The 27,875-nt window shown below is 48.2% G+C and overlaps 1 protein-coding gene across 14 annotated transcripts in view; it reads left to right on the top strand.

The window, feature by feature from the left end:
- The window catches only part of SEPTIN6 (septin 6), a 65,566-nt gene that overhangs the window by 27,468 nt on the left and 10,223 nt on the right, over positions 1-27,875 (top strand). For 11 of the 14 annotated variants that reach the window (XM_029241377.1, XM_029241378.1, XM_029241374.1 and 8 more), the window contains 5 exons: positions 10,281-10,467; positions 13,376-13,537; positions 19,458-19,554; positions 22,415-22,583; positions 25,256-25,388. In XM_029241377.1, the coding sequence (XP_029097210.1) occupies positions 10,281-10,467; positions 13,376-13,537; positions 19,458-19,554; positions 22,415-22,583; positions 25,256-25,388 (748 nt within the window). Of the gene's footprint in view, positions 1-6,648; positions 10,468-13,375; positions 13,538-19,457; positions 19,555-22,414; positions 22,584-25,255; positions 25,389-26,922; positions 27,847-27,875 lie in introns of those variants that run through there. The other 3 variants (XM_029241383.1, XM_029241382.1, XM_029241381.1) reach the window with 3 other exon arrangements.

Genomic DNA, 27,875 nt, shown 5'->3' with positions numbered 1-27,875 from the left:
ACCATTGAGGACGATGTTGGCTGTGGGTTTTTCATATATGGCCTTTATTATATTGAGGAATGTTCCCTCTATGCCTACTTTCTGGAGGGTTTTTTATCATAAATGGGTGTTGAATTTTGTCCAAAGCTTTCTCTGCATCGATTGAGATGATCATATGGTTTTTCTCCTTCATTTTGTGAATATGGTGTACCACATTGATTGATTTGCGTATGTTGAAGAATCCTTGCACTTCTGGGATAAACCCCATTTGATTATGGTTTATGATCCTTTAATATGCTGTTGGACTCTGTTTGCTAGTATTCTGTTGAGGATTTCTGCATCTATGTTCATCAGTGATATTGGCCTGTAGTTTTCTGTCTTTGTGACATCTTTGTCTGGTTTTGGTATCAGGGTGATGGTGGCCTCGTAGAATGAGTTTGGGAGTGTTCCTCCCTCTGCTATATTTTGGAAGAATTTGAGAAGGATAGGTGTTAGCTCTTCTGTAAATGTTTGATAGAATTTGCCTGTGAAGCCATCTGGTCCTGGACTTCTGTTTGTTGGAAGATTTTATTATTTATTTTTGGCTGCGTTGGGCCTTCATTGCTGCACACGGGCTTTCTCTAGTTGTGGTGAGCGGGGACTACTCTTTGTTGTGGTGCGTGGGGGCTACTCTTCATTGCAGTACGTGGGCCTCAGTAGCTGTGGCTCGCAGGCTCCAAAGCGCAGGCTCAGTAGTTATGGCGCACGGGCTTAGTTGCTCGGCGGCACATGGGATCTTCCCAGACCAGGGCTCGAACCTGTGTCCCCTGCATTGGCAGGCGAATTCTTAACCACTGTGCCACCAGGGAAGTCCTGTTGGAAGATTTTTAATCACAGTTTCAATTTCAGTGCTTGTGATTGGTCTGTTCATATTTTCTATTTCTTCCTGATTCAGTCTCAGAAGGTTGTGCATTTCTAAGAATTTGTCCATTTCCTCCAGGTTGTCCATTTTTTTGGCATAGAGTTGCTTGTAGTAATCTCTCATGATCCTTTGTATTTCTGCAGTGTCAGTCGTTACTTCTCCTTTTTCATTTCTAACTCTATTGATTTGAGTCTTCTCCCTTTTTTTCTTGATGAGTCTGGCTAATGGTTTATCAATTTTTAAAATCTTCTCAAAGAACCAGAATTTAGTGTTATTGATCTTTGCTATCATTTCCTTCATCTCTTTTTGATTTATTTCTGATCTGATCTTTATGATTTCCTTCCTTCTGCTAACTTTGGGGTTATTTTGTTCTTCTTTCTCTAATTGCTTTAGGTGTAAGGTTAGGTTGTTTATTTGAGATGTTTCTTAAGGTAGGATTGTATTGCTATAAACTTCCCTCTTAGAACTGCTTTTGCTCCATCACATAGGTTTTGGGTCGTCGTGTTTTCATTGTCATTTGTTTCTAGGTATTTTTTGATTTCCTCTTTGATTGCTTCAGTGATCTCTTGGTTATTAAGTAGTGTATTGTTTAGCCTCCATGTGTTTGTATTTTTTACAGATATTTTCCTGTAATTGATATCTAGTCTCATAGCGTTGTGGTCGTAAAAGATACTTGATACAATTTCAATTTTCTTAAATATACCAAGGCTTGATTTGTGACCCAAGATATGATCTATCCTGGAGAATGTTCCATGAGCACTTGAGAAGAATGTGTATTCTGTTCTTTTTGGATGGAATATCCTGTAAATATCAATAAAGTCCATCTTGTTTAATGTATCATTTAAAGTTTGTGTTTCCTTATTTATTTTCATTTTGGATGATCTGTCAACTGGTGAAAGTGGGGTGTTAACGTCCCCTACTATGATTGTGTTACTGTCGATTTCCCCTTTTATGGCTGTTAGTATTTGCCTTATGTATTGAGGTGCTCCTATGTTTGGTGCATAAATATTTACAATTGTTATATCTTCTTCTTGGATCGATCCCTTGATCATTCTGTAGTGTCCTTCTTTGTCTCTTGTAATAGTCTTTATTTTAAAGTCTATTTTGTCTGATACGAGAATTGCTACTCCAGCTTTCTTTTGATTTCCATTTGCATGGAATATCTTTTTTCTATCCCCTCACTTTCAGTGTGTATGTGTCCCTAGGTCTGAAGTGGGTCTCTTGTGGACATCATATATGTGGGTCTTGTTTTTGTATCCATTCAGCCAGTCTGTGTCTTTTGGTTGGAGCATTTAATCCATTTACATTTAAGGTAATTATCGATATGTATGTTCCTATTCCCATTTTCTTAATTGTTTTGGGTTTGTTATTGTAGGTCTTTTCCTTCTCTTGTGTTTCCTGCCTAGAGACGTTCCTTTAGCATTTGTTGTAAAGCTGGTTTGGTGGTGCTGAATTCTCTTCCCTTTTGCTTGGCTGTAAAGGTTTTAATTTCTCCATCAAATCTGAATGAGATCCTTGCTGGGTAGAGTAATCTTGGTTGCAGGTTTTTCTCCTTCATCACTTTAAATATGTCCTGCCAGTCCCTTCTGGCTTGCAGAGTTTCTGCTGAAAGATCAGCTGTTAACCTTATGGGGATTCCCTTGTGTGTTATTTTTCCTTTGCTGCTTTAAATAATTTTTCTTTTTCTTTAATTTTTTATAGTTTGATTAATATGTGTCTTGGTGTGTTTCTCCTTGGATTTATCCTGTATGGGACTCTCTGTGCTTCCTGGACTTGATTAACTATTTCCTTTCCCATATTTGGGATGTTTTCAAGTATAATCTCTTCAAATATTTTCTCAGTCCCTTTCTTTTTCTCTTCTTCTTCTGGGACCCCTATAATTCAAATGTTGGTGAGTTTAGTGTTGTCCCAGAGGTCTCTGAGACTGTCCTCAGTTCTTTTCATTGTTTTTTCTTTATTCTGCTCTGCAGTGGTTATTTCCACTATTTTATCTTCCAGGTCACTTATCCATTCTTCTGCCTCAGTTATTGTGCTATTGATCCCTTAGAGAAGGCTTTTCTAATCATGACACAAGATCCAAAAGTCATAGAAGACTGACAGATTTAAATTTGTTAAAATTAAAAACAAAACAAAAACAAAAACCTTTTTCTTGTGGATGAAAAATGTCTCCTGCTTTTTCAGTAAACAAAGGACATTGAGGCCATCAAGCCAGCAGCCACTGAGGCCACCTGCAACAGTGCACCCTGAGGGGACTCAGAATGGATGGAGAAAAGCAGGATACTGGCCCTGGATAGTTAAGATGCCTGTCAAAGGCATGATTTCAATGAGCCCAGCCAGACTCTTGTCTCTTCCCATACATAGAAAAGTGCTACGTTCATTAACTTGAGATGTCTGGTTTTCTTTAATTAACAGTAATCTTTTGATGTTCTGACTACCTGGTTTTTGTTGCAAAAACCCCTGTATATCCTGGCTCCTCCTTTACCTCTTTGGAGCAGTCCCTCAGAACTCTCTGAGAAGCTGTCTTCTGGGCTTAAGGCCTCAGTTTTGTCCACCAAATAAAACATAATTCTCAACTTTTAGGTTGTGCATTTTTTCAGTCAATAGTCTATTGAAACACACTATAAACAAAAGTAAAAACAAACTACAGATGAGGAGAAAATATTTGCAACCTGTATAGCAAAGGATTTTTCTAAAATGTAAAAAGAGCTTCTACAATTCAATGAGAAATAAACAAGTAATTGACAGAAGGGGAAATGTAAATGGCCCATCAACATATGAAATGATTGTCATTCAACTTCATCAGTGAGTAGGGAAATGCAAAATGAAACAATGAAGTATTTTTTTCATCTATCAGATTTGCAAAAATAAAACATAAAAATATAATATCCATTAATACCAGGTAATTTTATTCATGTTGCTGGGAGTATAAATTGATACAGATTTTGTAAAGGTCAAATTTGATGGTATCTGTTAAAATTTTAAATGTGAATATCTTATGATCCAGCAGGTCCACCTTTAGGAATACAGCCTAGAGAAACAACTGTACATGTTCATAAAAAGCACAGAAAAACGATGTTCACTGCAGCATTGGTTATGGAACGAAAAAATTTTTTAAACAGTCTAAATTTCCACCAATAGGGCAACTAAATGATCTATAGTACAACCATACCTTGGAACTGTATTTGGCAGTGTAAAAGAATGAGTTAGAGCTATATATACTTACATGAACATGTTGTTAAGTGAAAAAAAGAAGTTGAAGAACGATACACAGATCATGATGCCATTTGTATAAATCTGCCCCTTCCCAGTAAAACAAACATTTCGCTCTCTCTCTGTTTATAGAAGCAGAGAAAAAAGTCTGCAAGAATAATCAACATACTAAAAATGGTAACTACTATTAGTAGTTACCTCTGAGGAGGGTAGATTAAGTACATGTATTCTTTGCATAATTAAAAATAAATTTTGGGGACTTCCCTGGTGGCGCAATGGTTAAGAATCTGCCTGCCAATGTAAGGGACACGGGTTCGAGCCCTGGTCTGGGAAGATCACACATGCCGTGGAGCGACTAAGCCCGTGTGCCACAGCTACTGAGCCTGCGCTCTAGAGCCCACATGCCACAATTACTGAAGTCCGCGTGCCTAGAGCCCGTGCTCCGCAATAAGAGAAGCCACCACAATGAGAAGCCCGCTCACCGCAACGAAGAGTAGACCCCGCTCGCTGCAACTAGAGAAAGCCTGTGTGCAGCAATGAAGACCCAATGCAGACCCAATTAATTAATTTAAAAAATAAAAAGAGTTGAAAAAATTTAAAAAGAAGCAGATAAAGTGGATATACATTGCTCCTTTAAAAAGCTTTTCTGAGCTGGGAAAAAGATAAAGCAGTGTGTGGAGGGAAGCAAGAAGGTTACAGGTGAGTTTTATGAGGATGGGAGAAATGACAAGGGCTTGAACAGGAGCAGAAGCTTCCAGGATGGAGAGGAGGGGGCAGATGTGAGAGAAATAGAAAATAGTAACCAATTGATGCGGGACATCTAGTTCAGTTTATAAAATACTAAATGCCTACTGTGTGCCAGGTACAGTGTGAGGTGCCAGGGCTACTGAGAAATAAGACACAGTCTCTAGTTAAGGAGCTTGTAGTTGAGTAGAGGGGGCAAATATGTATGCAAACTCTACATAATGTGGTAAGTACAGTAACAGAGGTATGTGGAGGGGGCCTGTGCGCACAGGAAGAGCAGCAGTCAAACCTGGTGGCGGGAGTATAGGGTGCAGGTTGCTGAAAGGGGAGAGGAGGTGATCAGGAATGACTGGGCTAAGCCTTGAAGTCTTGCAGGATGAGTACAAGCTAGTGAACTGGCTTAGAGTGCGTATTCAGTACACATTTGTTGAATGAATGAATGATGTATACATTGATGGGAAAAAGAAAATAAACACCTCTAACTTTTCATCATTTAAAGCCAAAAGTATCCAACCCACAGACATAGAAAACAAACTTACGGTTACCAAAGGGGGAAGGGGGGAGGGCTAAATTAGGAGGTTGGGATTAACAGATACACACTACTATAGACAAAATAAACAACAAGGACCTACTGTATAGCACAGGGAACTATGTTCAATATCTTGTAATAACCTATTATGGAAAAGAATCTGAGAAAGAAGATATACAGTATAACTGAATCACTTTGCTGTACACCTGAAACTAACACAACATTGTAGATCAAACTATACTTCAAACAGCAACAACAAAAAAACCCCCAAAGTATCCATTGAAGGTTTCAACTAGGATGCTGGTGAGGGTAGAAAACAGTCTACAGTGCGTTGAGGAATGAAGAAGAAGTAAAAATAAATAAATGAGTAGATTATTCTTTCATCTACTCCATCCATGCATTAAATATTTATTGGGCACCTATTACATGCCAGACCCTGTGGTAGGTGCAGAAAAGAAACTTGACTGCTAAGGGAAGAAAAGACACAGGGCAGTAGTTGGGAAGAAATGTGTGGTTGAGGAGGACTGGGCTGTGGAAAGATTTTTTTTTTTGTCGTCGTTGTTGTTGTTGTTTTGCGGTACGCGGGCCCCTCACTGTTGTGGCCTCTCCCGTTGCGGAGCACAGGCTCCAGGTGCGCAGGCTCAGCGACCATGGTTCACAGGCCCAGCCGCTCCGCGGCACGTGGGATCTTCCCGGACCAGGGCACAAACCCGTGTCCCCTGCATCGGCAGGCGGACTCTCAACCACTGTGCCACCAGGGAAGCCCAGATCTTTTTTTTTTTTTTTGAGATGAGGGAAGACTTAAGCCTGTTTATAGGTTGCGGGGAGGGAGTAGTCAGTAGTAGGTGAGGAGCTGATAGATGAAGCCAGGTTCTCAAAGAGCCTGAAAGAAATAAGATCAGGTACACAAGGGATGGTGGGCCTTGAACAGGATGAGGGACCCTTTATCCTCAGAGACCAGAGGGGAACAGGGAAGGGGAGGGAGTGAGGTGGGTTGGGGTAGTGTGAGCCGGGTGACCTTGATTTTGTTGATAAAGTAGAAGATAATACCGTCTTGTGAGAGGGAAGGGGTCATGAATAAGTTCTGAAGCTTGAGGAAAGTGTTGAAAGTTAGGCATGGTCAATGAAAGCAGTAGGAATGGAGCCAATCAAGGCCGGGCAAAAGGATTGTCGTGCTGTTTTAAAGGCCTATAATGAGATTGGAGGCCAGGAATTTGGGTACCAAGACCCAAAGGTTTTTGTTTGTTTGTTTGTTTAATATTTATTTATTTATTTATTTTGGCAGCGTTGGGTTTCAGTTGTGGCATGCACGTGGGATCTAGTTCCCTGACCAGGGATCGAACCCGGGCCCCCTGCATTGGGAGCGCAGAGCCTTACCCACTGGACCACCAGGGAAGTCCCCAGGACCCAAAGTTTTGTGATTGCTTCGAGTCAACTTCAGCAGCAGTGGTGTAGGAGCAGAAAGCAGATCCTGAAATTTATTCAGCCCAGCAGTTTTGCTAGGCAAGGAGGGTAGAAAGCAGGGGTGTGGTGGGAGATGAGTTGATAAAAGAGCGTTTTGGACAATCAGTTATGGGGGTCAGCCTGGGCCGAGAAGGAGATGAAGCCAGGAGGGGGTTGATATCCTGTGAGATAACGGAGAGGTCAAGGTACCAGAGGATTCTATGAGGTGAAAGATCAGGTTTAGGCAGACTGAAAGCATAGGAGAGCTGGGAAGTTGTGCAGTGGTGGTCAGATAGTGGGGCGTTAGAAGCTGTCTTGGGTGAAGCTGGCCTGGCGAATGGTATGATGTGTAGGTGGCTGAAGTAGAGGGAGCTGGAGGTTGGTGAAGTTGAGGCGATCAAGGAATAAAGAGGCTGAAGGTTGATGGCCTGTCCTCAAGCACATTGCAGTCACCAGAACAGGGAGAAAGACGAGGTCAGGCCCCACCAGAAGAGGACGGAACAGGCCTCAAACGGAGACAGTTTTTTACACTGAGGTAGAGGAGTAACGCCCTAGAAGTGGCGCTGAGGGGCTACCTGAATGCCCACACACTGAGTCCAACGTACACAGGTTGTGGGAGAATAAGAAGCCTACACAGGGGACTTCCCTGGTGGCGCAGTGGTTAAGAATCCGCCTGCCAATGCAGGGGACATGGGTTCGATCCCTGGTCCGGGAAGGTCCCACATGCTGCGGAGCAACTAAGCCCGTGCACCACAACTACTGAGCCTGTGCTCTAGAGCCTGCGAGCCACAACTACTGAGCCTGCACACCACAACTACTGAAGCCCGCGCGCCTAGACCTCGTGCTCCACAACAAGAGAAACCACCGCAATGAGAAGCCCGCGCACTGCAGCGAAGAGTAGCCCCTGCTCGCCACAACTAGAGAAAGCCCGCACGCAGCAACGAAGATCCAACACAGCCAAAAAAAAAAAGAAGCCTACATAGGAGGGGGCTGCCAGGCAATGGGGTCCTCAGGGTCGCGGGGTCCTCAGGGTTGCAGGGTCCTCAGGGGAGAATTGGGTTACCAGTAGTGTGAAGAGGTAAGGCAAGTTCTGTGAAGAGGAAGATGATATAGGCCAGCACTTCTCAAACTTTAAAGTTGCATACAAACCACTGAGGCTCTTAATAAGATGTAGATTCTGATCCTGTAGGTCTGGGTTGGGGACTGGAGAGTCTTGATTTCTAACAAGCTTTCAGGTGACCATAGTGCTCCCTATTCAAGGACCACACTCTGAGTGGCAAAGAGGTAGGCAGTTTTGTTTACCATGGTTCAGGGGTTTCAGAGGGCACAGTGGACACATTTTTGAGGGGTGATGAGTCCATGAGGAGAGAGTGGAATAGCAGTGAGCAGAGAGGGAAGAGGTGGCCGGAAGGATGGAGTAGATTAGGTGTCGTCACTCGGGGCACTGTTCCAGTAGACCTGACCTTATGGTATCTTGGCTTTGATGGCTGAGATGGTGCTGTTCAAGTATAATGTCTGTGACCAGGCCTTCTGGGTTTCCAGCAGGGGAGCTTCTGACAGCTGCGTTTGCAGTGAGGACTGGCACGTGGGAGAAGGAGACTGGGATGACTTCCGGGTGTCTAGGAAGCGGATAGGAGACAGTGATAACTGAGGCCATGGGAGTGACCAGGACCACGCAGGGCTAAGGGGCATGTGATGTGTAGAATGACAACAAAAGATGTTCCAGGGGCTTCCCTGGTGGCGCAGTGGTTGGGAGTCCGCCTGCCGATGCAGGGGACGCGGGTTCGTGCCCCGGTCCGGGAAGATCCCACATGTGGCGGAGTGGCTGGGCCCGTGAGCCATGGCCGCTGAGCCTGTGCGTCCGGAGCCAGTGCTCCGCAACGGGAGAGGCCACAACAGTGAGAGGCCCGCGTACTGCAAAAAAAAAAAAAAGTAAAAAAGTTATGTAATGGAGGGGAAAAATGTAGCAGTACCATAATTAGATCACTCAAGTGAGCCTGTCACCTGAAAATTAATTGGATAAACCTAAGGGATGTATCCCCCTGCCCCCACTCCTAATTCTTCAGGAACCTTCTAAGGATCTCTGCAACCAACAGATTCTTTGATGCTCTTACCCTTCAGAACAATGTTTGACTCATAGGGGTCAAAGGAAAAAGAAAGGACTATATTTTTAGATTTTTCTCTGAGGCTCCAGAGGTACCCATCATCTGGCTCTCTCTGTATGTAGCTCTCAGAATCTAGAATTCTGTGATTCTTTTTAAAAAAAGCTCTTTTGCCTTCTCTACTAGTGGGATCTTTCAAAAAGGCTCAGGGTGGGAGCTGCTGCTCCTCCTTCAATCGTGCTCCCTTCCCGCAGTGGCGTCTGCAGACTCTCTGTCCCGGGCCGGATGCTAAACCTCTTCCAGCTTGAAGGGAGAAGCCCTGGAGGGAGGGGCAGCGGACAGACAGGGAGATGAGAGCAGAGGCAGGGCGGAGGCTAAGATGACCTAGCTAGAGCAGGAAGAGGCTGCAGGGGTGGCAGGAATGGCCTGGGAGAGAACAGAGAAGCTTCCCAGGACAGAGAGGAGACTCCCAGCAAGACTTGGAGCCACACGGGAGCGCCGTGCCTGGAGACTCAGTGAGCTGGGGGGTGGGGCGTGCGGTGTGTGTGTGTGTGTGTGTGTGTGCACATGTGTTAAGGTTGTGCAGGCGGGACTATCTTTACCAAATTTTGTCCGAATACGTAGATTTTAAAGTCACGACCTTAGAGGAAATGAGAACTGGGAAAATATCTGGACCTTAGGGGAGCCAAGTGGGGAGGGCCTCGAACCCAGGAAGATTGAGCAGAACCCACTGTGTTCTGGAAGATTCCCCAGCAATGGTTCAAGGAGAGGTCCTGACCACCACTGGGTACCAGCTTGAGTATTAGGCACTGCGGGGGAGATGCAGGACGTGGAGACATGAGCCCAGCCTGGTGTGCAATCAGCCCATCCACAGATACTGCCAGTGGGCTCCACACTGCATCGGGGCCCCATGGGGGCAGAGAAGGGCCCTTAACTGTCCCTGCCCTTCACAAGGACACAGTCTATTTGAGGGAACACTAATCCTTGTGAAGCAACAGTAAGCGATCCGATAGCATAATTCTTTTTTACACTCCTGGGTCACAGAAGGGATTTCTGGCATAACTGGGGAATTGTGGAGGAGATGGGCATTCATCCGAGCCCTGAGGCCTGGGAGGGCAGGATTGGGATGAGAAGAGAGAAATGCACATTCTAGAGAGAAAGCGCACTGATGGGCATATGGTTGGCTCACGTGGGGACCAAAGAGGTGGCCAGTCTGACGGAGTTGGAGGCCCCACTGAGAGGAGATGGAGAAATCCAGCTGGATGGGGAGAGTCGGATTACCAAGGACATTTTCAACTTCTAAAAGAGTTTCGAAGCCTATCAAAATCCAGGTTTTGAAGTGGTCTGGCCATTTCCCTGCTCTCTCCTTTAGCTACAGGCCCATTGTGGAATTCATCGACGCCCAATTTGAGGCCTACCTGCAGGAGGAGCTGAAGATTCGCAGGTTACTGCACAACTACCATGATTCCCGCATCCACGCCTGCTTGTACTTCATTGCCCCCACGGGTCACTCCTTGAAGTCTCTGGACCTAGTGACGATGAAGAAGCTGGACAGTAAGGTACCGAGGCCTGGGAGGCAGGGACGAGGGCAGGCGGGAGGCAGGGCAAGCTGGGCTCCCTCCTGCTGGTCCCTTGTGCAATGCAGATGCCAGAGCTCAGGAGAGGTTTTGTGGCATCTTCATCCTCCCCTTCATTCCCTGTCCCTCCATAAAGATGGTGTTAATTGACCCAGCACCTGAGTTGTATGCTTTGTGATGTCTTCCCAGCACTGGGCATGAGTCTTCCCTGAGCTGTCTTTCTGCCCTGATCCCTCTTGGGAATAAAGGTGGATGCAAGCAAGACGGCTGTCTGGGTCTAGGGCCTTAGGCTTTGGCGATGCAAAGGTGTTTTTCCTTTGTCCTGATGTTAACTGACCTTTGCTAGAATCAGACATGCAAACTTGACTTCAAAAGTTACTATTCTTATTATCAATAATAATTTTATCATAGCAGCTAACATTTTTTAAACCCTTATTATATGTCACCACTGTAAAAGTACCTCATGGAGTATCTCATTGAATCCTCACAACAACTCGGTAAGGCAAACACTATCATTACCTCCCATTTTATAGAAGAGAAAACTGAGGCTCTAAGAGGTTAAGTGACATGCCCATTGTCATATAGCCAGCTCCTGGCAGAGCCTAGATTTGAACTCAGATCTGTGGCACCAGGTTATATTGCCTCCATACCCAAGGAAGATGGCTGTGGGAATCAGGCACATCCTGCTTTAAGATAAACTGAAAAATGCAAGTCCCACATCCGATATAAATTAGACAGTGATTCTTCATGTTAAAGAATTATTGGCTGTGCAAAAGAGTCGACCACAGGATTCTTTTTTTTTTTTCTTTTTTTTTTTTTTGCGGTACGCGGGCCTCTCACTGTTGTGGACGCGCAGGCTCAGCGGCCACGGCTCACGGGCCCAGCCGCTCCACGGCATGTGGGATCTTCCCGGACTGGGGCACGAACCCGTGTCCCCTGCATCGGCAGGCGGACTCTCAACCACTGTGCCACCAGGGAAGCCCGACCACAGGATTCTTTAAAAAGCCTAATTACTAGTACGTTTCCTCCCCTAACATTTCATATGTGTCTGGCACTGTGATGAGTACTTTATAGGCATTGTTTTTATTTCATCGTTCCAATAATCCAGTGTGGTGGGTACTATTATTATCCCCATTTTACACAGGAGGAAACTGAGGCACAGTCAAGTAGTTTGCTCCAGGTCAGACAACTTGTAATGGGTCTGGGATTCAGACCGAGCTCTCTCTGACTCCAGGGAATTTATTTTACAAAAAAAATCTACTTTATATGCAGTTGTTTAGTAGCACATTCACTATAAAAATGGAGTTTCACCTAGCATTGAAATAGGAGCAGTTTTTCATTTTTCACAGCAGTGAGTTCACTGCCCACGAGTAACGGGCCGCTTGGGAAATGTCGCCACATCCCGCATGTCTTGAAGAGGGTAGCAGAGTGATGCGGCTGGCGGCCTTGCGGAGGAGCTGAGTTAGGTAGGCCTGTGTTTACAACGTGCCAATGGGGGACGTGGCGAAAAGTGTTGCCACCTCGCCAAGGGCTTCGGTCCCCACGCCCCAAGGCTTTAAGGGAGGTGCCTCCAAGGTGCAGTCTTTCTTTGACCAGCACCTGAAGCTGCAGTGTCAGCCTTGAGAGGCGTTCCTGAGGCAAAGAGCAAAGGAGGTGGGATTTGTCTTAAGTCTAGAGCTCTTTTCAGGGCCCAAGTACCATCCATGCCAGCCCATTGGCGTCTGCTGGCAGGACCAACTGTGCTTTCTGTGTGAACTTGAGCTTAGCTGTGCTGTGTCTCACTCAGGCATGTAGGTTTCTATACCCTCAAGCAGTAAAAGCCTTGTCACTTCTTGGAGGTATTTCAAGGATTGAGGTTCAGGTGGATTGAACTTTGGGTAGCATTAGTCCTTTCTCCTGCTGTCCAAAATTGGGCATTTGTACCTGCTTCCTTTTTTTTTTTTTTTTTTGCGGTACGCGGGCCCCTCACTGCCGTGGCCTCTCCCGTTGCAGAGCACAGGCTCCGGACGCGCAGGCTCAGCGGCCATGGCTCACGGGCCCAGCCGCTCCGCGGCATGTGGGATCCTCCCGGACTGGGGCATGAACCCGCATCCCCTGAATCGGCAGGCGGACTCCCAACCACTGCGCCACCAGGGAAGCCCTGTACCTGCTTTCTTTATGCAGAAATTAATCATGAGACTCCGGCAGTATAACTCTTTTTGGCTAAGTCTCAGATCAAATTGGTAACACAGGGTCGTCTTCACGTAAGTGGGTTGGTTCATCAGTGTTTGCTGCCAGAAAGAGGGCCAGGTGTGCATCTTCACAGAGCCCTGCCCCTCTTCCCTTCGCATGTGGTTCCTTTCATACTGGCTGGGGCTAGCCTGCGCCGATGGGCTGGGACAATTTACTGTTAGCAAGGAGTTGCCACCTCTCCCCTTGTCCACTGTCGATTCCCAACTCTCATCTTTCTGCTTCAGATCACCCAAGCAGTTGATATCAAGATATCGCATAGCTCAGCAGTTTGGATCTGAGCTGGCAGGTTAAGACTGTGGACTTAGGAATAAGGCTGAACTTGGATGTGGATCCCAGTTCTGTTACTTACCTGCTCTGTGGCCTTGGACAAGCTACTTAGCCTCTCTGTGCCTCAGTTTCTCATTGTGGTACTAATACCTCCTGGGAGGGTTTTTTGTCAGGGTTAATTGTGTTAATCCTTGTAAAGCACTTAGTTCAGTGCTCAGCAAACAGTAAGCACTCATTGTGGTATATTATATTGCTGTTTGGCCATGGAGGCGGCCAGTCCTGGACCACTGTGTTGAGCTGCTCCCTCTGGCAGCTGGTAGAAGTCCTAGGTCATGCCGCTATCAGCTGCAGATTACCAGCAATGACGCCGCTTTGCTCCTCCCTTCTCTAGGTCAACGTCATCCCCATCATTGCCAAATCAGATGCCATTTCTAAGAGCGAGCTAACAAAGTTCAAAATCAAAATCACCAGCGAGCTCGTCAGCAATGGAGTCCAGATCTACCAGTTTCCTATGGATGATGAGGCGGTGGCAGAGGTCAACGGAACCATGAATGTGAGTGGCAGTACAGGGCTTCAACTTGCTGGCCATTTGCCCTTAATTATTATTATTTTACCAAGTAGCAGTCAGACGTCACCATCCATCTTAGTGCAGTCAGCTTTCATTATCCGAGTGAGTCTCAGGGATTCAGACCTCTCCTTCCACCCTCCTCTCTGATGCCACACTGGTCTAGGCCAGGCAGCCCCCATGGGACTGCCGGCAAGGCAAACGGTCCTTGTCTCTGACCAATGGATGCGGCGAAAGAAGGCAAGGCTGAAAAAGCTGGCTGGCTTTGGAGACTCGAGGCTAATCTGTACTCAGATAATCAAGCCCTTTGCCCCTGGGACACGTAGCCTCCAATTTTTCTGGTGACTAGAGAAATGTTATTTTTAAATTTCAGGGTTACGCTTTGCTTTATTAAGTGTGAATGAATTGAAGAAAAAAAAACACAACCAACCGCTTGCCATCTTTCCTCTCACTCCCGCACTCCCCCTTTTTTACAATGTGTTGATGCTGTTGCTGCGAAATCGTCAATGTTGTGATTTCAAGGAGACAGATAATAGCTTGCAGAAAGCCTCTGCTTTGGGAACAGATTTCTTTTGCTCTGTTGAGAGGCATCGGTTTTTCCTAATGACATAATGCCTGGGTATAGCCAAACTCAGGAATGCCTTGTAATAAAAGCCATTTTTAGAAAACGTTCCTGCTGCCGCCACCCCCTAAGTTATCATTAGAGCGTCAGCTGCCACCTCCTATGAATCGGCCAACAAATTAGCATAGCGGGGCAGCAAGTCACTGTCTCGCCTGACTTCCTGCCCATCAATACACCCGAGATATGTTTGTGATGAGAGGTCCCGCATCATCTTTGACAGAAATCTGGCCCAAGGGTAGAGCTGTGTGGATTGTGGGAGGTGGAGTTGTAGCCTCTCTGACCGGTCATGAGCATTAAAAAACTAAAAAAAAAAGATTAGTGTTTATCCTCTCCAGCAGTCAGGGCGTTTTGATGGAAACTAGCTTCTGTCATGATGAGAAAACCTGAAAGGGTGCCTAGTCTGCAAGAAAATTGGAGCCTAGAGAGAAGCGTCATCAGGCACTGATGTCTGGAAGCGCCTAGTCACCTCAGAACAGCAGGCCCCATAGATACCTTCTGAACGTGGATTCCATAAGTCACTAGGCAGCTTTCAGGCTTGTGGTTTGCTTTGCTAAGGACAGATAGGGGCGAAGAGTCCTCAGCAATCTCAGGGCATCACACAAAACGATCTCTGGCTGCATTGTGGGTCAGGAGTGGCAATCACGTTGGGCTCTGCTCTCGACTTAGCTCTGGGCCCTTGCTTGGAGCTCGGGCAGCCTTGGCCTCAAGGTCAGAAACTTCCCGTGCTACGAAGCAGCAGTCCTCAACCATGCTGTTTTGGCTGTGAAGGGGTTCTGGGTCCTTTCTTACATTAGTCCAGTGTTTCACTTTGAAAAACTAAATTTGAGTGGATTCCGGGTTAGCCCTATAACAGCATCACTCAGCACTCATTCCCTTGCGTTCCCCCAGGCTTTTTTGAGTGGGAAAGACGGGTGGCTCACAGCTAGCGTGCCTGAACTGGGCATGTGCACGGGAGGGGGCGTGCATGTGAACGCTGTGTGTTACATGTGTCGTGATGGGGGAAGGGTGGGGAGTTGCTGCTATAAAATATATACACAGGATTGCTGAGCCTGCCTGCCACTGGAGCAACTGTGTCAAACTGGGTCTTCGGACAAGCCGTGCATATGAAGCAGCAGCATCAGAGAGCCGGGCTTGGCTGGTAGGAGGAATGGGTGCTGGCCTTTCAATTCTGAATTTGACTCCAGCCTCACAGCCTCGGCCACCCCAGCCAACTGTCATGGGAACTGGATTGGAAGAGGGGAAGGAGCCTCTTGCCCAAGTGCAGAAGAGCCCCCAGTCATCCTGCAGCTCCCCACTAGGGATTTTCATGGCAGGAAATGAGAGTCGTGAGGTCTAGCCTTCCCCTGGGCTTCTGGGTGGCTCTGAAAACCCTTATTTCAGCTTGAGGCGAAAGAGAAGGGAGGGAGAGGTCTTGTTGCGTGCTCCTTTCCACCTATGCTCTGAGAGCTCTCAAGGTTGTAGATTTTAATGCTTAAAATTGCTATGTGGTTCAGATCGAATGTTGTTCTTTGAATGCTTCAGATCATGGCCAGGGACCAGGGACTAGGCCCAGTTACTCGACTCGGCTCAGTCAGTTGACTGCCTATGAGGTCTTGGGTTTGGCCCCCGCAAAGGCATTTGGGCCCAGTGAGAGCGCATGGGTGACCGGGAGGGTCACAGGGAGACCCATAGGCACAAGCCTGTCTCCTCCTGAGGCAGCGGTGCCGTTTCCATTGTTGGCACATACTTCTGTGGGCATCACCACCAAGGGTTGACTTGAGAGAATCAGACAATTCTCGGTCACTGGTACGAGCCTAGAATGGAGGCCAGCATAACCGGCAGAACGACTGGGAAATACTGTCCCCCTGGGAGGAAACCACACCCATTCGGGATATTACCAGATGAGAGATAAACAGTGGTCCTGACACTCTATTTCACGAGGCTTAGGGGGATGGTCATCTAACCTCCCTAGTAGAATGGGTGTCGTGGAACCAGAATACAATAATCATGCCAGTTGGATCATCAAACACTTTAAAATGTACCGAGAGGAATTTAAGGTACATATGAGGCTGCAAAGGTACTGAGTCTGGGAACAGACTCCCGGGAGGAGGCTTGGGACTATCTCCTGGTGGAGTTTTCCGAGACTGGGGCATCCGAGGTCTCTTGGGCGAGAGAGGGTAAAACGGAGTCCCCTTAGGAACCTGTCCAGGTTTCAGCAGCTGTGCCATCTTGCATCTTCCCTCTCCTCCCTGGGCCCACACATACAGAGTATCAGCCCTGGAGGTGGGGTTGGTTGGAGGGTTTACCTTTTCCCTGCTCTGCTCGACTCTATTCTGGTTTTCAGAGCCATCAGTGTCTCAAGAGCAGCATGGCTAAAGCTGAGCTGACTTCCAGCCCTGGGTGGTTGGGAGAGGCTGGCAGCTACAGCGCGGTGTCCTCACTGCTCCCTGGGAAGATCTGGGCACGGGACTTAGGGACCTGGGCAACTCGGTTAACTTTTCTCTGCACCAGTTTTCCAAATCACGAATGGGGTTTATACTAACCGCCCTGTAAGCCTGTTGTAGAATCAAATGAAATCTGCCTGGGAGCACTTGGAAATGATATCCTTGCATATACTTATCAGGACAGACTTTGATGCCAGTTGCAAAGGAGTGTGTGTGGGAGGCCTCGGGAGCCCTCTGGAGCTGCCGTGGCAGGGGCTGTGTGTTTTAGAGTGGGGAGGGATAAAATGACAGCAGTTTAAGGAGGAGGGAAAGTAAGTGACCCTGGCATTCTAACTAACAATGTCTTTTGGAGATAAAAATAACAGTCCCAAGGGAATACTGACATATTTTTTTTAATGCCTTTATTCTCGTCTTGGATTTTTTCTTTTTTTTGCTCTTAAGCCCAGAGAAGTACTTCCCACTTCACATGCCCTCCTCCTCCATCACTTTCAGCCGAGAGCCCAGGATGTGTGAGAATGATGCAACATCTCCTCCCTCGGTCTCGCCCTCTGCCATGGCTGCCCCTTCGTGTGACTGAAGCTTTGGGCTGTCTGCAGGAGGGGCAGCCTTTTCCTTGAGAGTGTTTGGGGGTGGATTTGAGGCTCCCGATGTGTCTTGGGTCTCTGAGGGGGAATGAGTTGTGTCCAGATGACCCCCCCTGCAAAGCCAGCTGGCAGAGGTCACAGACGCTCTGGCACTTAGGCAGAGTTTTCAGGATTTCATTGCCCCCCATCCCATGCTCTATATGCCGCACGCCCAATGACCCTCGTGATCGGTCCCCTACTAGGACTGATGAAACATTTCCCACCTCCACCCATCACCCACCTTCCATATCCATAGCCTCATCTTTCCCTCTGTCCTCTGTCCGCACTTCGGGGACAGTCATTGAAGTGGGAACACCTGAGATGATCATTGGAGAGCAGCTGAGAGGGGGTGAAGGGGGAGCTGCTTCAGCTGGATGGCCAAGCACCTCGGGGGGTTAGCAGGTGTCCTGGGGCTGAGCTCCTGACTAACGCCTGTGTTCCTCCACTCTGAAGAACATTCTTGGGGTGCAGAGTTAGAGGAGAATGGAAAGGAAGGATTGGCTGTGAGATCAGATTTCAACTGCCTCTTACAATCTGGCCTTGCATGGCCAGTTCACCCCCAGGGTTTAGAGTGTTCCCCTCATCTGCTGCTCGAAACCCCCAAAAGGGAGTGGTAGACCAGCAGGGGTGGGCTTTGAAGTCAGAGAGACCTGGATTCCGCCCCTAGCTCTGCCTCTTACTGCGATGTGGCTGCTGGCAAGTCATTTAGCCCTTCCGGACTTCAGTTTCCTCTTCTATAAAATGGGGATAATGAGAATACCTACCTCCTAGTGTTGTAAAGATTCAGTGAGATAATGCAACGTAGAGCACCTGGTACGTGGGAAACAGAGCTGCTGCTAATATCAGGTCCATAGCTCCCAATCCCGTTAGTACGATTGCTACTACCTACTCTGTGAAGCCTGCTTTGACTTCCCACGGAATTAGCTTCTCCTTCCTCTGAGTTCCTCCAGCCCTCAAGCCTCTGTTCATAGTCTGGACCTTGACTGTATTATCACTGTTCGTGCATCTTTCCCTTACCACACTGTGCACTTGCCAGGGGCAGGCTCTGAGCTTTTTCGGCGTTGTATTCTTCTTAATGCCTGGCACATAGTAGGAGCTCAGTAAATATTTGTAGACTGGATGAGTGAGCAAGGGGGTCAGAATATCTGAGATTGAAGCCTGTTTCTCCAAGCAGGCTAAGAAAGCTTGTTCCAGTGGACTTTTGCCTTCTCTGTGTAAAGCCCTTTTGGCTAAAACTCCACCCAGGATCACCTGGTTTGTAAACAGTATTTATTCAGTGCTTCCATTTGGCCGGTGGTGACTCAGACTTATAACCTGGCCGGCTCCCTGTGGAATGGGGTGCAGTGCCGGTGTCCCAGGTCCCACGCTACCAGATGGGGGTGGCTGCCTCTTCTCCAGGCCTCGCTCCTTGTTACCCCCCTCCCCTGCAAGCATTTGTACTTTTCTTTCCTCTGCTATTCCTGTGGTCGTGCCACTGCCATTCAATGAGTATTTATTAAGCACCTACTGTGTACAGGGCACCAGACCATACACTTGAGCCCTTGGGCATATTCTGTCTTATGTGATTTGGGGTACGTAATTCAGTCTTCCCCAACCAGAGTGTAAGCTCCCCGAGGGCGAGAGAGTGTGTCTTCTACTCCTTTTGCTTCCCGTACAGCCCCTGACACAGAACCCCGCACAGGGATGGGCACGTGGGTAAATGCTTGGGGACTTGACTTCTAGGCTCAAGAGCTCAATGCGAGCTCTTGCTCTGGGGAAGGAGCGTCCATCTCAGTAAGCAGTGTGGTCTCTGTATGTGCCTATTCTCGGCGCTGTCACACGCCGGGAAGGGGGGGCAGTGATCCCAGCCCCTTGGTTCTCCTTTAGTCTCTCTCCACACATAGCCCCCCTCATCCCACTCACCTGCGCTCCAAAGGCTCTTCCCCTCGGCAACTGTGAAGACTGACCAGCTGGCTGATCTCTGCATCTGCTTATTATTCTGCTTACTTACTGTCTCTGCTCCCTACGCACTCGGCCGTGTCCTTGTTACCTTCGATTGTGAATTTCTGAACAGCAGGAGCTTGGACTAGACCTATTCTCCCTACACAGCTCGGGAGCTTAAGAAAGGTCTCTTGATAATGGCGACAGTGAGGGACACTGCAGCTGGAGCGCCGAGGCCCTGGCGATGACCAGCAGCTGAACTGGGGGTTGCTCAGTGCCTTTCCTCGGAGTTCAGAGCTTTTGTCTGCCTCCCGTTCCAGGCCCACCTGCCGTTTGCTGTCATTGGCAGCACAGAAGAACTGAAGATAGGGAACAAGATGGTGAAGGTGCGGCAGTATCCCTGGGGCACGGTGCAGGGTGAGTGAATCTCCAGGACGGGGGCTGCGCTCAGGGATCCCCTTCTGTCTGTCTCTTTGCTTGTCCTCAGCCCCTGTGTGACCAGTCCCTAACTTGTCCCCAGTCTCTACTCTTTCAGCTTGGGCCTCAAACATCCGTAGGTGTTGCCAGCAGGCAAACTCTGGCTCCATACCTGGATTCTCTGCGGAGAGCAGGCTCTCTTCGTCTGTAATGGAGAAAGCATTCTTAAAACAAAAATAAATGTACTTGGAGTAGGGTAGGAAGGAGTGTGTGAGAAAGCATGTGTACTCGCCTGAGTGTACCAGGAGACCGACAGCAGTGTCCACAGCAGCATTGTTCATAATAGCAAATAATTAGAAACAAGCCAGATAGCCATTAAAAATAGATTGGGAGAATTGTGGAATGTTCAAATAATGCAATATTATTCAGCAACGAAAATGGATGGACTTTAGTTACATCTACAGCAATGCATCTCAGAAACATAATGCTGAGCTGAGTAAATCATAGAAGAAGACAGGCCGTATGATTCCATTTATATGGATTCCAAAAGTAGATAAAACTAAACTTTAGGAATTCATGCATAAGTGGTAAAACTATAAAGAAAAACAAAGGAAGGATAAATCCCCAGCTCAGGCTAGTGGTTAAGTCTTGTTGCAGGGAAGGAGAGGCATGAGATCAGGGACTCAAAGGGACTTCTAGGGCCCTGGTAACATTTCACCTGGGCCATGGATACATCGGTGTTCTTCTTTTTTTTTTTTAAACCTTTAAATTGTACATTTCAAGCACTCTTTTGTATGTATGATTATTTTGCAAATTAAAAACAGACGTATTGCCTACGGGCTCAGGAAATTTCCTTTTGTGGTCTGCCTGACACATATTATGTGGTACTAGTCAGTTCAGTGGATAAGGCCCAGGACATTGCCATGGGTGTACGAGGTATCTGGTCCTCCGAGTCTCCAGCCATACGCTGGGTGGCAGACGGCAGGGGCACCGTGTGTGAGAGGGTGGCTGGTTTACTGTAAACTCATTCCGGCCACTGAGCAAACAACCAGAAGCTGGTGGGAAGTTGTCCACATCACATCAAAGGCTGGCAGGCTCTGGGGCACGCCAGACACCCTCCGGCGATAGCTGGCTTTTCCGCGGGTAAGGACAACGCTGGTCATCAGAACCATGCTAGGTTTTGGTCTTCTCTACCATTTGGGTCTGGGGATGCTCCTCCCAGAACATTTGCAAATGCTTTCTGGACCAACAGTCCCACCCTGGGAGTGAATTTTGGAGTCTGAGAGACAGGAACCTGAGGTGAAATGAGGAGAAGCTAGCAGACGTGGTCCCAATGACATACTCCGATTCAGACCACCCCACACCCAACCAACAAAGGGGGTTTTCCCAGTGTTTCTTGTAAGTCGGAGTTCGTGGTTCTGTCTGAGTGAGAGAAGCCATGCATTGTCTGGGCCTTGCAGGGCCTTGGAGTCACTCCTTGTGACTGGCCATCAGGGACCACTCTCCAGGGATGGAGGAGGAGATTGTCCTGAGGAGTTGCCTGACTTAACGCTGATACGTTCTATGACAGCAAGGGGCTTTCTCCCAGAGGCAATGTGTCTTAGGCAAAGGGGTTATGTGAGCTGATTTGGGCTTTGGAAAGATTGCTCTGATGACCGCAATGCAATATGCTGCAACCCTGCCCCACCCTGTCATCCCCGTGTCCCTCCCTGTCCCCACGACCTTCTCCCAGACCCGTGAGACAGAATCTGGGGTGACTGTGCCTGTTCATCATCTCAGATGCTACTGTCCCAATGTGGTCAGGCCACATCTCCCCATTCCAGCAAGGTGGAGCCATGCCCGGAGACACGTGCCAGAGCACTGCTCATGACCTGAAGTCCCTTTGCTGGGATCGGGTCCACACCTCTGTCCTTCTTGGCCACTGCCCCAAGCGCAGACCTTTGCCACACTCTTTCGAGGAGGGGGCTTCTTGTTCACTCAGCCTGGAAAGTGGGGCCCACTCTGTCCTGGTCATCATTGCTGCCATCAGGCCATTATCCACCCTCTAAAAACACCTCCTTTGAAGCTTCTGCCATACAGATGGGCCACACCTGTGGTCCACATCCCTCCTTGTCACTGTCATCTGTTGATGTCCTAGTTCTTCTCCCTTGTTCTTTGGACTTTGGCGCCTGGCCATAGCCTTTGTCTCTCCTTTAGAGGACCTGGATTGCAATCCTAACCCTGCGGCTTCTAGTTGTGTAACCTTGCCTGACCTCATTGAGATCTTGCAAGGATGAGTCCCTTATCTGCCTGATTAATTCCTAGCCTTCCTTCAAGAGTCATCTTAGGGGTCTGTCATCTCTTTGTTGAAGCCTTCACTCTCCCTGGAGTTCTCAGGCCCCCGGGCTTTTCTGGGCTTTTGTTGCACCTTGGCTATATACCTCCATGTTGGTAATTTTTGCATCGTATTATGTTCTTCCACTAAACTGGAAGCTCCTACGGGCAAGACTCCATGTTTTTGAATTTCCAGTGCCTCACACAATCCTGGGAACAGAAATTCTGCGAGTATTTATCAGATGGATGGTTGAATGTGCATTTGCCATCGTCCTAAAAGTGGTGCGGAGGAAACATTTCTGTGAATGTCTGATGGGTGAATTTGGGTTGAGGTGCTAATGAATGTCTTCTTAGATATTTTTACAGTATTGCAGTTTTCCATTACTGTCATTCTTGTAACTTTTCATTTGCCTTTTAGGAGGCAAAATTGTGAGCTCTATATACACAGATTGAAAGGCGATGTCACTGTTAGACATTTCCCATCTCATTTTGTCCATTTCTGCTTCTTGTGACCTTCCTTTCCAATACCCCAACCGCTGCTATGCAGTTGAAAATGAAGCCCACTGCGACTTTGTGAAGCTGCGGGAGATGCTGATCCGGGTCAACATGGAGGACCTCCGGGAGCAGACCCACAGCCGGCACTATGAGCTGTACCGCCGCTGTAAGCTGGAGGAGATGGGCTTTAAGGACACCGACCCCGACAGCAAACCCTTCAGGTACCTCTCCCACCAGCCCGGCCCAGCTCAGCTCAGCGCACACGATGCGGGGCGGGGCGGGGGGGCGGTGGGGAAGCCTCGCCCTGGAGAATTCACAGGGGAGGTGAGACACGGGTGCCCAGACCTGGAGCCACAGGGCTAAGTCGCTCGCCACTTCCACTTGCCCGTCCCTTCTCTGCTCCGGCACACCTGCCAGGGGGAGCTGTGGCAGGACGGGCTTGGTAAGCATTGCTGTCCTGCTTATAAGGGTGGGGGCAGGGAGGAGGCTAGGGGATGGGCGAGGCCGATTGTCTCGCCGCCACAAGCATTCACACGGCAGCTGCGAGCCCTGAGCCCGGGCCTTGTTCCGCCACGTGGCAGCTTGTGTCTGGCCACTGCCCTACTTTCTGCATCAGGCTCCTTCTGCTCCGTCGGGTTTCCAGTCTGTTCTTTAGCCCCCTCCCTGTTATCAAAACCAGATGGGACCAGGCAGCAGTCATTGCACAAGTGTTGATGAACTTCCAGCTCTTCAGTCGCTGTCCTTAGTGTTTGTGTTCAAGGGCAAGTTTTGTTTTGACCACAGGATGTTAATAATCATTGACATTTCAAGTCAGAATCGAAGATGCTTTCAGAGAAGAGGAATGTTTTTGAAAACATTGCTTCAAATGCTTTCAAATAACTATGCTGATGGGAGCTATATGTTTAAGTGTTTGATCTAGATGCATGATGTGTGACGTAAGCCCCACGTTGTAAATTACCATGTGGTGTCCTTTATTGGAGCTCAGGTCCCCTTTCAGGAGCTGTCAGGCCTCGATAAGCAAGTTAGGGGGATGCTTGTGGGATAAGATGGCCTTCAAATGGCCTCTGAGATCCCACAGTACTTGTTCACAGCAGAAAGCCAACCTGGGGGCAAAGCATAGCCATTCCTTTGGGGATGCCTGGTTCTGGAGGGGCGAGTGAATGCCCCTTTCATGGACAGGGGCTGCCAGAGCCCCTGGAGTTGGAGGAAAACATGCTGGTCTCTCTGGTGGACGTTGCCTTTGCTTTCTCCCTCCTTCCCTTCCGACAGCTTTAATCTGCACCTGCGGGGGAAGAGGTGTCGTCTAGTCTCCTCCCCTCCTAGGTTGGCTCCATCCTGACTACCTCTGTTTCCCACGTTTTTGCCCTCTGGACGTTTTCTCTGCTGGCTCCTTTCCATGTTGCAGGCAGACATTCTCATCCTAAAGAAACTCTCCCTCACCCTGCTCCTCGTCACCAGCCTCCGCCCTGTCAAGGGGTTTGGCTGTGATGGGAAGGGGAAAGAATTGTTCCGTATTTACTGGCTTCCGCCTCCACTGCACCACTGAATGCAGACGCCTCTCTCCAAGGTCAGCAGTCACATACTCACAGCCAATTCCGCTGTGGCCTCTGAGTCCCATCTTTTTGTAATCTCAACATAGCATTTGATACTCGTCCCCTCTGCCTCCTTCCCGAAATTCTCTCTGCTGTTGGCTTTTCTAGCACTGGTGTGGCTGGTTTCAGTCCTGTCGCGTGCGCTGCTACTCCTTCAAAGCCTCATCGACAGGTTCATTTTGTTCAGCTTCTTCCTTTCCCCGTTCTTTCTGATGGCCTCTGCTCTTTTCACTCTCTATGTTCTTTGCAGCTGGTTCTTTCTACTCTCACAGCCCTAATTACCACCTAGAAATAGATTACTCCCAAGCTAACATCTTACTTTTGAGCTCCAAACCCAGTGATCCCACTGCTTACTGGATATTTTCACTTGGCTGTCCCATAGAGGATGTACCTGAAACTCAAGCTGTCTCAAATTTAATTCATCTCCTTAAACGTACTCCTTCTCCAGTGTTCCCTGTCGTAGTACGTGGCATCACCATCCATCTGGTTGCCCAGGTCGAAAAACCAGAATCATCTTTGACTCCTCCCAAGTCCTGGGAGTTCTGCTTCCCTCGCTTGTCTCCCATTCCCACATTCCTTCCCAGCCCTTAACGTTAATTAAGATCCTGTCATTTCTTACTTGGATTGTTGGAAAGTCCGTCCTTCACACAATGCCCAGAGTGGTCTTTCCCATTTTCAAAATGTATCAAGTCAGCCCTGCTTAAAACATCTAAGTCTTAACATGGCATCCAATGCCTGCTCTCTCCTGCCACACTCAGGAACCTCATCTCCCACTACTCCAGCCAGGTGTGCCATTCCTTCTCCACATGTGCCCTTCCACAGGCTCCCCTCTTCGGAGCACACATCCTCTTCCTGTTCACCAGGCTAACTCCTATTTCTTTAAAACTAAGTCCAGGCCGGGGGCAGGGAGACTTAACCCAGGCATCTCCCACTAGACTGTGAGTTCCTTGGCAGGCACAGTGGCTGTTGGCTCTAGATACTGAGTAACTAGCATAGTATCACTTATTTCTGTGTCCAGCACATGGTGGAGTCTCATCAAGTGTTTGTTGAAATCGTTCATCAATGTGATCAGTTTCAGATATCTCTCGGGTTCACCGGGGTGGCCCCATAACCCCGCAGCACCCTGTGACCCTGCTGTCACGTGCCAGTCCAGGTGCCCACGGCTCTGTGCTTCTGCTTTTGCACGTCCCACAGAATTGAGGAAGAGAGGGTGGGAGAACCCAGGGAGGATCACTGGGCCCAGTTTTCAGTGAACAGGAGCCATTCCAAAGGCAGGGGAATTGACCTGACCATGTTCGCAGCTTACAGGAGACGTATGAGGCCAAAAGGAATGAGTTCCTAGGGGAGCTCCAGAAAAAAGAAGAGGAGATGAGACAGATGTTCGTCCAGAGAGTCAAAGAGAAAGAAGCTGAACTTAAAGAGGCAGAAAAAGAGGTAAATGTGAGCCTGCGTGTCAGGTGGGAAGGAAAAGGAGGCTGAACTTGGGCAAGACAGGGGTTCCTGCCCCAAGAGAGCAGCTGGGGGAGTCTTGCAGCCTCCGGGCAGGAATGGGGCGCAGCATCTGTCGCCGTGCCTTGGCTGGCACAGAGGAGGCTGTGAGATCTGTGTCTTCTCCATCCCTCATTCCCCAAGGCCGGGATGTTTTCTCATTCTCTGTTACTTAGTTCACTAGAGCCGCACTGTCCCATATGGTAGCTGCTAGCCCATGTAGCTATTTAAATTTAAATGAATTGAAATTAAGTACAGTTTAAAACTCAGTTTATAAGTTGCATTAGCCACATTTCAAATGCTCAACCCTCATGCCACAGAAAGTTCTATTGGGCAGCGCCACTCGAGAGTCAAGACCTGACCTAGCCCCTCGAGGTCAGGGGCGGGCTGATATTTCCCCCCCAACACCCTTTCTGGGAGTTCGGAGCCCAGTAGGGACAGTTGATCACTTTCTTCGCAGTCCTGCTCCATCCTGCTTGCCCTGAGGGCCATGAGGAAAGATGGTCCCAGGGAGTCCTAGGTACCTTGCTTAATCCTAAACCGGTGACAGCTGCTGCATTTCCCCATCCACTTGAACATTCTATTCCATTTCATGCTAGCATTAAAGAAACATTTGTGCGGCTCTAGCAAGTCTTTAAACTAAGGCTTGATGGTCTATCTGGAGTTTTCATTACTTAAGCCGTGACTAATAGAGTGGAGTGCATTTAGTCCTCTAACCATTGCCTTGCCTCCAAGGTCCCACTACCGATTCCCCTACTGCTGCCAGATTAATTGGCCTCAGCCACAGTTTTGGTCACGTCAGCAACTGCTTCAGCTCTCCGGGCCTCGAAACCCATAAAGAAAGGAAGCACTTAATGACTTCCCAAGCCTCTTCCTCTTTTAATCTGCTGTCCGGTGTTATTGCCAAAGCCCATGGCAAGAGAATTGACTTCATTTCAGTTTCACTTTTCAAAAGAATAATATCACCCAGTACTTTTAGGAAGACAGGTGAGGGGATCTCAACGTTAAAGAAAATGAATGAAAGGCCAGTGAACAAAAGCCAGGCGAAAGCAACTGATCAGCAGAGCTTCCACCACCAGCCTGCCCCAAGTGACTAGCAAAGCTGGTTTACACAGCAGGTCTGTCATCCAGCACCCCTTACTCAGTGACAGTCCCAGATACCTGGAGGACACGTGACCTCCTTCACAGTGTACTGTGAGTGCTGCAGGACCCTCCATGCCCTCCTGAATCCTCAAAAGAAAGTGAAATGATGCTTGGGCTGCTCTTACTATTCAGGGTAGTTTATCACATTCTAGTTTGTTACCACCTACACCCCTAGCTCTCTGATCCACTTATCACAGTGGCATGCCAGAATATTCTTGCTCTTCTCCTTTGGGTCTCTGGCTCTATTCAGGGCTAGTTAAGCCTCCCCTTGATCAAAGCTGAGGTTTCCGCAATCATCCCATTTTCTAAAATTCTTTTATCTCCTTCCATGTCCAAGAACAAGTCTTGTCTTTGACCAGCTTCGGCACTGCTGAAATTTTCTCTGCAACTCCCCATGATCTCCCTGATTGGAGGGAATAAGAAAAGGCAGGGGCCCCTTTCATATTGAGAGAGATGTCATTATATAATCATCTAAAGAATGAGTTGAAGGACTTCCCTGGTGGCGCAGTGGTTAAGAATCCGCCTGCCGATGCAGGGCAGGGGACACGGGTTCCATCCTTGGTCCAGGAAGATCCCACATGCCTCGGAGCAACTAAGCCCGTGCGCCACAACTACTGAGCCTGCGCTCTACAGCCCGCGAGCCACAACTACTGAGCCCGCGCACCTAGAGCCCGTGCTTCGCAGCAAGAGAAGCCACCGCAATGAGAAGCCCGCGCACCGCAACGAAGAATAGCCCCCGCTCTCCGCGACTAGAGAAAGCCTGCACGCAGCAAGGAAGACCCAATGCAGCCAAAAATAAATAAATAAATAAATAAATAAATAAAAAGAATGAGTTGACCTTGGGCAAATTCCTTAACTTCTCATACCTTCTATTTCCTTATAAAATGCAGACAATAACAGAATCTACCTCATAGGGCTGTTGTGATGATTAAATGAGCTAATACATATAAAGTGCTTATAAAAGTCAGTGCCTGGCCTATAATAAGCACTCAGTAAATGTTCTATATTATCATTGATGTTATTTTTATCCATATGTAGTAACTCTGGGGACTCTTTTAAATAAAATGTTTGATTAAGCAGAATGCACGGTTCCCTGACCATATTCCGCAGCAGAAACACAGAGGTAAGATGGCAGGAGGGAACTATCCAGAACATGGTGCCCTTTGGTGCCATCATAGCCGTCCCTGGCAGAAATGGCTCGTCAGGTCCCAGGGTCCTGAGGGTCGCAAGCCTGCCCATCCCCACCCCACCCCACCCCCGGGCTCAGCTGGGATCTGCTCACAGGGGGTC

This window comes from Monodon monoceros, unplaced genomic scaffold (genome assembly GCF_005190385.1).
Source record: "Monodon monoceros isolate NGI ecotype Baffin Bay Population unplaced genomic scaffold, NGI_Narwhal_1 Super_Scaffold_22, whole genome shotgun sequence".
NCBI classification, from domain to species: Eukaryota; Metazoa; Chordata; class Mammalia; order Artiodactyla; family Monodontidae; genus Monodon; species Monodon monoceros.
The sequence above is the reverse complement of the archived record's forward strand: the minus strand, read 5'-3'. Positions and strand labels throughout refer to the sequence as shown.